At 38.7% G+C, this 11,398-nt stretch overlaps 2 protein-coding genes across 2 annotated transcripts; one reads left to right on the forward strand and one right to left on the reverse strand.

The window, feature by feature from the left end:
- Window positions 1-1,898: 1,898 nt before the first annotated feature.
- Window positions 1,899-4,308, forward strand: LOC135704117 (zinc finger protein 184-like). The gene is made up of 3 exons (XM_065225541.1): window positions 1,899-2,140; window positions 2,199-3,375; window positions 3,442-4,308. The coding sequence occupies exons 1-3, from the start codon at window positions 1,967-1,969 to the stop codon at window positions 3,861-3,863; spliced, it is 1,773 nt and encodes a 590-aa protein (XP_065081613.1). The 5' UTR covers window positions 1,899-1,966; the 3' UTR covers window positions 3,864-4,308.
- A 67-nt stretch (window positions 4,309-4,375) lies between these two features.
- Window positions 4,376-6,802, reverse strand: LOC135704118 (zinc finger protein 26-like). The gene is made up of 5 exons (XM_065225542.1): window positions 6,540-6,802; window positions 5,885-6,482; window positions 4,928-5,822; window positions 4,612-4,869; window positions 4,376-4,546 (listed from the first exon to the last, which is right to left on the reverse strand). Exons 1-5 carry the CDS (start codon window positions 6,705-6,707, stop codon window positions 4,432-4,434), a joined length of 2,034 nt encoding a protein of 677 aa, XP_065081614.1. The 5' UTR covers window positions 6,708-6,802; the 3' UTR covers window positions 4,376-4,431.
- Between the last annotated feature and the right edge of the window lie 4,596 nt (window positions 6,803-11,398).

Below are 11,398 nucleotides of genomic sequence, written 5' to 3' on the forward strand. Positions count from 1 at the left end.
GGGAGAAAGGGGAAACTAAAACAAAGGGGCAATAAATAAAACTTATTCGCTACTTAACTACACCGGCACAAAGCGTGTGTGTGGAAACGCTGTTATCACGTGGTGCGTTGGTGTTGGTCCACGCTGCTATCCGGTGGTGATGGTTGGTGTTGGTGGGTCAGCAAGCTGGTGATACGACAGAAGGTTTCACTATCACTTGCACACCCTCGCGACGGCGTGAAAAAATGATGGACTTGACGACGCCGTTAACTCCGGTGATGGATTACCGGGATGAATTAAAGCTGGATGGTAACTCCAAGGGGCTCGGCCGATAGAATTCCACTTCCTCTGTTGGACACTGGTCACTTGGGGCACCCAATGGGGGGTGAAAAAAACCGCTCGGGCGGAAAAAACACCGAAAAAAACTAGATGCCGCGCAACTGAAACCGGGACGTTGTTAACCGACTGAATGCTCAACTAGGAATGGGCGCTGTTACTTAAGTCAAACGGCATCTCCATAGAAATTGGGTGACTTAAGTAACATCGAAAACTATTTTGATAGGAAGGTGATTACGTCAAAAAACAATTTGACTGGCAAATAAATTTAAAAATGGGATTTGATCCTATATTCGGACAGTATATAGTGTAATAGCAGGATAATCGATTGACACTGATAGCTCGACTTTGTTTACCTTTGTTACATTCGACGTAATGAAAATTTGCTCTTGAATTGATAATTCTCTCGAATATCCTGGTAAATACACTTTGACTTAAGTAACAATAGGGGCCACCAAACGACGTATAATAACTTTTGACTCAAAAACCAGTATTTCTTAGCATGAAAGCTAGCGATTTGCCTTTGTATGATTAAAACCCGGCTAAATATGTTAAACATTGCTATCACTATGAGATTATATGTGTTTAATTGGAAATAGGAATAACTTTTCGGTCATCAAAACAAAACTTTATTTTTCTCGGATCGGTGCGAATGTTACTTACGACATAATGAAAATTTGCTCTTGATATAGTGTAATAGCAGGAGAATCGATTGACAATGATAGCTCGACTTTGTTTACCTTTGTTACATTCGACGTAATGAAAATTTGCTCTTGGAATATTGTTTTGTTTTATTTTGTCAAAAAAGGTTTTGTTTGACAACAATACTCGTGTATTTTTTCAAAAGGTCCTAAGTAACAAATGTAAACAAATCGAGTTAATCGATACAAACTATTGCCCTTCTATAATTGTATGTGATACAAAACACCCATCCAAATTTACTTTCATTTGTTTAATATAATCATAGGCCAAAAAAATGTCCAATGTACAGTTTGAAATTATGGGTAAGTGATTGTTACTTCCGACAATTGGACTGTCCATGATTGGTGCTCATTTTCTAAAGGCGGGGCCAATCTAAAGTTACTCTACTCTGAAATCTGTGAAAGGGAATCTAGTACCATGTAGAACAAAACGTCCAATTTAACACTCATTGATTATGTCATTGAGAAAAATCGTCCAATCGTTTTTTTCTTTCTATATTGTAGCATGACATGTAAAGTAAAATTGTGATTTTACCGTTGCTACTGAATAATAATAATCTGTCGAACTTCAACTTCGATTTTCTCAAAATGGTGGATATGTTACATTGGTCTATTTGAAAAGTGACGCGAGAATACACCTACACAGCAAAAAAAAATGTAATATCGATCAACGTAATTCAAGCTGATGTATGAAATAATGATGTAAAAGCAAAAAGCAGATACAATATTACATCAATGGATGTAATTTTGTTCGCAAAATCGATGTACATCGTACAATGTGATATTACACAACCGATGGATTGACCTGGTTGCAGCAGTTTCGATGTAATATTCAACAACTTTTTTTGCTGTGTACAGTCGTTGCTTTGCAAATAAATTCGTAGTAGTTATTACCTGAGACGGTATTACTGGACTGAACAAAATTTAATAAAGTTTAATATTCGTCAAATATGTCGTGCTCACTACATGAATACGATTTGGATATGGACGTGGAAAATATGTGCCGTATTTGCCTTTCACAGACAGATACTAGCGAGCGATTGTTCAACATATTTTCATCAGCGATAGTAGATGGATTTCTGGTGGCGATTCCGGATGTAATACAATTTTCTGTAGATCTGAAGGTAGGACAGAAAAAACCAATGTGGGTCTTAGCTAAACCTCTTTGTTTGGAAATTTTAGGTGATTGAGTCCGATGGGATGCCTGGTAAGATTTGTCAGACATGTAAAGGGCAACTGCTGAGTTTTTATTTGTTCAAGCAAAAATGCAAACGGACAGAGAAAATACTACACGAAGCATTTGCTTCGTCAAGGAAAGTAAACTGTACTCCTTTGAAGCCAGTAGAATTGATAGATGAAAACATTTCCACCACTTCCGATGACATGGTTGAAATACTTGAACATGAGCAGAACTACGAGGAGGTAGTCGATGAGGTACAAACTACATCTAATACTATTCCGCTGTCCGAACAAGTAGATAATCAGTGTCACCTATGTGACCAGATCTTTCATACCGAAGAGGACCTTAAAAAACACACAGCTATTCATTGTACAATAGTGACTGATCATGTTGGTTTCATTGATGATGAGCAGTTTGAAGAGTACGAGGTAGAAATGGACGATAGAAGCCGCTTGGTTTCAACAGATGCTGTGAACTCGAGTCAGGTGAAATCTCCTGTAGCAGCTACGGATGACGATATTCACTATTTAGATGATGAAGAACCGGAAACCTTCGAATCAGTTGAGCAGTGTTCGAATAATGCAGTGGATAATATTGCAAGCGTTGTTGCAGACGATAATGAACTGCAATCAACGCACAGTGATGAAGTAACTAACGAAACTGTTCCACAGGTGGTACAATTACACTGCAACATTTGTGGGAAAACGGTAAAGGGACGATCTCGTTACTTGAAACACTTACGAATACATGATGCAAATACCAGTGTAACAGAGTTCTTCACTTATCACATTTGCACTGTCTGTTTGAAAGTGTATCTACAAGGTACAGATTTATCCGATCACATGAATGCTACAGATCATCGACAATGTACGAAAGATTCTTCTGAGAATGTTGAAGTGCCTTACGTTTGCGGTATTTGTTCGGCCGAGCACATCAAGATAGACCATATGAAGCAACATCTTCTGTCACATCTGAACTCCTTTCCGTGTCCATTTGAAGGATGTGGATGTGAGTACGCTTCCTCTGCCCGGCTAGGAATACATATAGCGAACAAGCACATTGAGTATGAATCCCATCTGTGCCAACACTGTGGAGCGAACACGTTTGAATCGATGGCTGAACTGCAGCAACATTTGCGATTGAAATGCAGTGGAAAGAAGTTCCATTGTGATCACTGCGGTAAGTTGATAGGAACTACAGATGATAAAAATATGTTAGTTTTGATAACATGATTTAAATTTTCAGACAAAAAATTTATGACATCGCGTTCTTTGGCCCATCACTTGAAATGCCTGGAGAAAAAGCATCGATGTATAGAATGTAGTAAGACATTTGCACAGCATGGAGAGCTTAAACTACATCAGCGAATGCACAATGGCGAACGTCCGTTCAAATGCACGGTGTGTGGAAAGTGCTACAAAACAGCTTCGCTTCGGACAGCTCATATGGATTCGCATATAGAGGGCAAAACGTTTCAGTGTCATCTGTGTGGGAAACATTTGCAAACTCGCACGTGCTACCGTAATCACATTAAGCGCCACTCTGAGGAAAGAAAGCATGAGTGTGATGTATGTTCTAAAAAATTCTATACCAAGTATAATGTGAAAATACACAAAGAGAAAGTGCACAAGTTGAATAGCAAGGGGGATAATTTACAGAATAATTAACTTTGTTTATGAATCATCGGAATATGCCTTTTCTATTTTTTTTCTCGACTCTATTGGACGTAGGCCATCAATTTGCTTGACACTTACCTATTTCGAATGCAAAATCGGCACAGGCTTTGGAACCTCCTAAACCCACTAATAACTGTAAAATTTTCAAAGAACACTATTTTGAAGGCAGGCAGTAAGCTTCACTTGGGATGTAATAGCGAAAGAACAAGAAGAAGAAGAATAAAGCTACTGCTACTGCCTACGTTACTTCGCTCGTGGAAAAGTTAGTACTCGGCTGACAAATGCTATTTTAGTAGATCAGCGAAGCACCAAACTGGAACGCGTTCCGACCTCCATTGCCATTATAGTACAAAATGTAGAAATGGACACAGGAAATCTTAGGACAAGTTTTATGCAACTCCAAAAAGTTTCATCAACATCATCACAATGTACAACGCTTCCTACTGATAAAAATCTGTTAAGGACTGTTTCGAAGGTGAAGCACAGAACAGAGTTACCCATGCAATGATCATACTTTATTCTTACTTTAGTAAACAATAAAACATACCTTAATTTTTGATTACGTGAAATTCACATCCTTTCCGTGGGTTTTCATATGCAGCTTCACATGATGCTTCCGACTGAAAGTTTTTCCACACTCTGCGCACTCAAACGGTTTAAATCCTGAGTGTAGCCTAAGGAAAAAATAGAGAGACAAACAGTTATAGTGCCCTAGTTTTGTGGAACTGAAAATCCTTGCCTTATATGTCCCTGGAGAATTCGTTCAGCCTTAAAGTACTTCTGGCAGATATGACATTGGTATTTTTTCTCCTCGACGTGCGTAGACATGTGATCCCGCCGGTGGCTTGATGTTCTGAACTTTTTGTCACATCCGGGAATGATACATGTAAACGGTCGCTCGTCCGTATGCGACCGGATGTGGATAGTAAGGTCTGATTTTTGCAGGAAGGCTTTGGGACACATGGTACATGTGTACCGACGATCGGCGAAGTGATTCCTGGAATGGAGCACAAACCAATTGCAGTTTAAACTTAAATATGCATAATGTAACTTACTTTGAATGCACCTTGAACGACGCTTTCGAGGTAAACCTTTTAAAACAAATTTGGCAAACTATATCTGATTGCAGAGCCTCTTTCTTTTCACTAGACGAAGTAGTGACAGTTGCTGTAAGATGATTCCGATTCAAATGGACCGTTAGTTTATAGAAATCTTTGAACGATTCCTTGCAATCGAATGGACACTCATGTCTAGGTCGGTGAAAGTAGACGTGTTGTCTGATGAAGCTTGCATCCGAAAACTGTTCGTTGCATATTCCACATGCGTGGATTTGATTGTAGCCGTTCTCCTCCCAAGTCTCATTCATATCGTTGTTCATTTCTTCCTGTTGGTGTGTGAAGGAAAAGTGATCTACAGCACCGGAAAGTGTTTCGAAGGCTAAACTACATGCACTGCAAACGACTTGCGAGTCCTCGTTCATATGAAAAGATATCATCTTCGGTACACAGATATCTAATCCATTGTTATAGAACTGTTCGTGTTTGAGCATCTCATTAGATTCTACAAAATTTCTAGGATTAATCGGAGTACATGTTCTTGAATTTAAATGGTTTTCCAATCCAATCGATGTCGCATAAACCAGCTTGCACATCGTGCAACGGAAATAATCCGCTCTATCAAAAATACTTTCAAGTGTTTGTTGATGTATAGCGTTATGCTCATCGAACGCCGCACCAAGGTTTGTGATAAATTGGCAATAAGTGCACTCTTTCTCTTTCTTAGCGAATACTGCTTTTTTGGACGAAACTTTGTAGGATTCCGACTCTGTTTCTGCTTCTGGTTCATTATCGATTTCGTATGCTAAATATTCAATTGCTTCATTTTCCAAATCAAGGTCAGATAGCGGCTCAAGCTTAATTGGGCCATTTGATTTACTTTTAGATGCTTTGTCTAGACAATAAATATATGATTTAGTTGCTTTTGAGAGCATACCTAACAATAGAATATCTTACCATCAACATTGAGTTCTTCTTGATCTGTGATCTCCGTTATTTCGGTATCCTCAATATTTTCTTCCTGGATTGCCACGATATCAACTTCTTCAATGTCGTCAATCACATCCATGTGAGTGTAACTTTCATCCTCGTTGTCGTCACCTATTTCTGTTTCTTCAAGTAACTCTTCATTATAGGACACATCTAGCTCGACATTCGAATACTCAGCTGGTTCTGTAGGTTGATCCACTTGAACTGAGGCGTTCTTTATTAGTTTCAGTATAGGTTCAGTTTGACTTGATGAATCTTCCAACACAGGTTCTACTTGACATGCGGAATCATTAGTAGGAGGTTTGGAAGTTCTTTCGATGGTAAGAAATCTTCTGTACAGATTGACGTCTTTTTCCCGGATGACTATTTCAGTTGTTTGAGTTCCTGCCGTAGTCATTACCTTTGCCAACAGAGGAGAAAGCGGTGGTGGAGGTTTTTCAATTCCAAAGATTTCATACAACAAATCAAACGATTTCGACGTTTTCTCTTTGAAGGAAAACAACTCTTTCAGTCTGGTTTTGCAATTAACGCATACATTCTTTGGGAAAACATCGTTTTTCACGGGCTGGAAATCATAACATATTTTTAATTTAGGTATGAAATTAGATATATGCTCTGTTACCTTAATACCCAATGTGGTTTCGTATACTTGGGGAAAAGGAACGATCTTCCCGTCAAGAATTTCGTTGCAGAAAATTGGTTTGAGCTGATTGAGAGGGAATTGTCCCAAACAAGTGCGACACATTTCGTCTGCATTGACTTGCAGTTCCAGATCATCGGAGTCTTGCATTGTGCTAATTATCTTCTTCAATTATCGTAAAAATGATTTATTATCGTGCTTTCTGGGTTATCTAAAGATAAAAATTTTAATGTTGTTCTTAGAAACACAAACGAAAAATGCTCAACTTCTAGTTATAAGTTGACAAGCAGGAAAGTATTTTTTTTTGTTTACCGTTGAGATAGAGCCGGTATATAAAGAGTCACGCAAGGTGCGAAGCGAAGTCAATAGAGCACTTCCAGCTCAAATCGTTAAAAAAAATGTCAATTTTGTCTCGACCCCTTCTGATTTGAATGAAACATTGCTCACGTCCCGCATAATCGTAGACAATAAGTATATCCGGACGATTCTAGTCAGCGTGTATAAAAATGATAAGCATATAATACCGAGTATAAAACCATGAATTGTCCTAATTGAGCTAAATCCGCCCCCTCCCTTCTATCTTAGCTGCTACTTGATATGATGGCTAATACTAAACGAATCACAGCAAAAAAAAAAACGTAATATCGATCAATGTAATTCAAGCTGATGTATGAAATAATGATGTAATAGCAAAAAGCAGATATAATATTACATCAATGGATGTAATTTTGTTCGCAAAATCGATGTACATCGTACAACGTTATATTACACAACCGATGGACTGACCTGGTTGCAGCAGTTTGGATGTAATATTCAACAACTTTTTTTTCTGTGAATGGAGGCGGACAATTTATAGAAAAAAAGTAATTTGAAATTAATAAAATTGAAAAACAATTTTGACAAAAAAAACCACGCAAAATAGTAATTTCTTGAAACAGCTGGTATCTTTTTATTTTATTTATTCGTCAATATATACATATGCATAAGTTGAGAATGCAGTGTCTTAGAAGCATACCATCAGCTTATCCAATATCCACAGCTCGCACCACATTAATTCAAATCTATGGCAAATCTATGTAGAGCCGGAATCTTGGATCAGTTTCATGAATTGAAGCACAGAAGTTACAAATCTTACCGAGAGTCCTCCAAGAGTCCACTTCCGATCCCTAGTCTCAATTATTATATGTAGCATCAGTACAATTGATTTTAAAAATCACTAAGCTCTTGGATCAGTTTCATGAAATTATCGTTTTATCGAATGTTCCGAATCTTCCGGAAGACCAGCCATGGCCTCCATTGTCTACAATCTGACCTCAGATACAAATTCATTCATGTAGCGTAGGTATAAGTGATGAATCACGGGGCTCTAGAACAATTTTCATCAATTGACCTCTTTTACAGTGTTTTGGATCTTCCGGAAGACCAGCATGTTGTCGAAGAGTCCACAGTCCAGTTCCAGATCAAAATCCATTCAAACGTCATTGCTTCAACTGATTTCCAAAGAAATCACGCAACTCTTGGATCAGAGCCCGCCAAGTCCACATTTTGATTTCAGACATACATTAGGCGCCGGTGGTGTAGTGGTAAGCGTGATTACCTCTCACCCCAGCAGGCCTGGGTTCAATCCCAGTCGGCGCCGCCGGGATGTTCTGAGGCATAACATCTCTGATCACGCCTTCCATCGGAAGGAAAGTAATACCCCGTTCACATTACAGTCTATATCACGTAATATAGGCTGTCTTGCATTGAGCACTCATACATAGGATTTCCAGTGAAAACTAGATGTATGAGTGCTCATTGCAAGACAGCGTATATCACGTGATATACACTGTAATGTGAACGGGGTATAAAGCCGTTGGTCCCCGGTTCATGAGTTGATGAGTCGATAGGTAGGGTCCAGGTGTGGGAGCTGCCTTCCTGGCGTCGGTAGCATTGGTGCTCAGCACGGAAAACAAGATCGACGGAAAACAAACCAAAGGAAAAAAAAAGATATAGTTCAGCCCAATAAGTTATTTTTGAGTAAAATGCATATTCTCAAACTTACGTGAATTAAACATAATTTTGGGTAGAATATACTTAAGAGTAGGTAATTTTTTTTGCTGGTGTTAAATGGAAACTACTATATGCGATTTACTCAAATTTGGGTTATTGGGCTGAACCCCGAAATTGAGGGAAAAGTACTTAATTTTGAGTAGTTTTTCATCTCCGTGTATGATTAAAGCTAAAGCCCTCTTGATTGCACGCTAACTTCTGCTTACTCACCAGGTGAGTCGATCGTACTCACTTTCGTCCGATGTATCGAGTTGTAAAAAATTGAGTAAACTAGAAATGTCAAACTGAGTAAAAGCCACTCAGTCAGCAAAATCCTGGACTTGGAAAAAATGCCAGTCATGTCGGAGGGAAAATGTTACTCAAAACCGGCTGAAATGCCTTCAGGTAAGTACGAATTGCTTACACGGTGTTTCGTGAAAACCCATTTATGGTTGAAAAAATACCCATTTTCAAACCATGTATGCAGCTGTCAAAAAATGGGGGAATTTTGAAATCATAAAATGGGTGAAAAAATACCCATTTAAAGAATCAGTTCACGGTTGAATAATGGGTATATTTTTTACCCACTAATGGGTGAAAAAACACTTTGAAATTTTATCGTCTCATTTCTGTCACCGATTCATTGGGAATGCAAACAGTTACTGTCCGCAGCTTTTTAGCGAAAATGGGAGATCTCCGGAAAAGATTAGAATCCGGAACGTTGGAGAGGCTTACGGATGAGCTAGCCGTGTAATTCGTGTAATAAAATTTGATCGGAACACCTGCATTTATTTTCAATGTTTTAGAAAGTTTTTTATATCTACGAGGACAAATAACCAAGCGCTTGCATCCTCCTTTTGAAAAAATGGGTATTTTTTCACCCATTTTACGGTAAACACAATTCAAGAAAATGGGTAAAAAACACCCATTTATTGACAGAACACCCATTTACCCATTAATGAGTAAACCATAGTTTACCCATTAAATGAGGAGGGGCACTTTTAGCGGAAATGGGTGTTTTTATACCCATTAATGGGTTTTCGCGAAACACCGTGTAGGGAAACGGTGTTGAACCGTGTTTTGCTCCGGTAGAATGAATCCGAAGCAGGCAATTTACATTTTCTTGAATGAAAATCAAGACAAAAACCCTCCCCGCAACTGAAAATACCGGCGAGTGGATTTGACTCAGTCTACGTGAGAACGTAGTTTACTCAAAAGTGAGTCAACATAAGGCTACACGCTTATTCTGGTCAACCCAAAATTGAGTCGAAGGTACTCATCTCAGCGGCAAGTATGGCTACTCAAAATTGAGTAGGCTTATGTTGACTCACTTTTGAGTAAACTACGTTCTCACGTAGACTGAGTCAAATCCACTCACCGGTATTTTCAGTTGCGGGGAGGGTTTTTGTCTTGATTTTCATTCAAGAAAATGTAAATTGCCTGCTTCGGATTCATTCTACCGGAGCAAAACACGGTTCAACACCGTTTCCCTAAGCAATTCGTACTTACCTGAAGGCATTTCAGCCGGTTTTGAGTAACATTTTCCCTCCGACATGACTGGCATTTTTTCCAAGTCCAGGATTTTGCTGACTGAGTGGCTTTTACTCAGTTTGACATTTCTAGTATACTCAATTTTTGACAACTCGATACATCGGACGAAAGTGAGTACGATCGACTCACCTGGTGAGTAAGCAGAAGTTAGCGTGTACTCAATTTTGAGTAGCCATACTTGCCGCTGAGATGAGTACCTTCGACTCAATTTTGGGTTGACCAGAATAAGCGTGTGGAACAACTTTTGACAGACGTCCATATATTTACTGTATACACAGCAAAAAAAATGTAATATCGATCAACGTAATTCAAGCTGATGTATGAAATAATGATGTAATAGCAAAAAGTAGATACAATATTACATCAATGGATGTAATTTTGTTCACAAAATCGATGTACATCGTACAATGTGATATTACACAACCGATGGATTGCGCTGGTTGCAGCAGCTTCGATGTAATATTCAACAACTTTTTTTGCTGTGTACACGGTAACCAGTGAAATTTTACACATTAATGTGTTTACGCTGGTTACCGTGCATGTGCTCACCTCAAGGCCGGCGCACAATGCATACGTTTTCGGGTTTTTTGACAGATAATGCATGGGCTAACTGTCAAAAAACCTGAAAACGTATCTATTGTGCGCCGGCCTTCACGCTACAGCGGCAAGAAAGTACACGGAGATAAAAAACTACCCAAAATTAAGTGCACGGCGAATGAGAACGACCCAAATTTGAGTTTAGTTCACTCATAATCGCCAAAAGTGCACACTCAAAGATAAATTAAATCAAAAAAGCTTAAAAAGTATGCAGATTCCCGCTTCACCTTATTGAGTCCGAGCCATGATAACTTCGGCAGTAGTCATGCATGATTAAATTCGAAATAATCTTTACAGTATTAAATTTTATTATCTTTCAATACTGATATATAATCAAAAAAGATTAAAATTCAATCAAAAATGATTAAAATTTTTTCTATGGGGGTTTGTTTTGATTTTTATTCAAGGAAATGAAAATTGCCTGCTCCGGATTAATCCTACCGCAGCAAAAAATGGTTCAACACCGTTTCCCTAAGCAATTCCTACTTACCTGAAGGCATTTGAGTAACTTTTCCTATAGGACGTTTCCTCCGGCATGGCTGGCATTTTTTCTAAGTCCAGGTACTGAGTGAGTGACTTTTACTCAGTTTCACATTTCTCGTTTACTCAGTTATTGACAACTCGATACATCGGACGAAAGTAAGTACGATCGACTCACCTGG

The sequence above is a fragment of the Ochlerotatus camptorhynchus genome, unplaced genomic scaffold (assembly GCF_037179485.1).
Source record: "Ochlerotatus camptorhynchus isolate MF236.1 unplaced genomic scaffold, CSIRO-AGI_Acam_v1.1 ptg000231l, whole genome shotgun sequence".
In the NCBI taxonomy this organism is placed as follows: Eukaryota; Metazoa; Arthropoda; class Insecta; order Diptera; family Culicidae; genus Ochlerotatus; species Ochlerotatus camptorhynchus.

Bases quoted from the DNA above. Each gene is read 5' to 3' on its own strand.
- LOC135704117 (XM_065225541.1), top strand. From the start codon at position 1,967: ATGTCGTGCTCACTACATGAATACGATTTGGATATGGACGTGGAAAAT. The intron at 2,141-2,198 runs GTAGGACAGAAA...TGGAAATTTTAG, and splicing joins AATTTTCTGTAGATCTGAAG to GTGATTGAGTCCGATGGGAT. The intron at 3,376-3,441 runs GTAAGTTGATAG...TTAAATTTTCAG, and splicing joins GTTCCATTGTGATCACTGCG to ACAAAAAATTTATGACATCG.
- LOC135704118 (XM_065225542.1), bottom strand. From the start codon at position 6,707: ATGCAAGACTCCGATGATCTGGAACTGCAAGTCAATGCAGACGAAATG. The intron at 5,823-5,884 runs GTAAGATATTCT...TTTATTGTCTAG, and splicing joins AGAAGAACTCAATGTTGATG to ACAAAGCATCTAAAAGTAAA. The intron at 4,870-4,927 runs GTAAGTTACATT...GCTCCATTCCAG, and splicing joins TCGTTCAAGGTGCATTCAAA to GAATCACTTCGCCGATCGTC.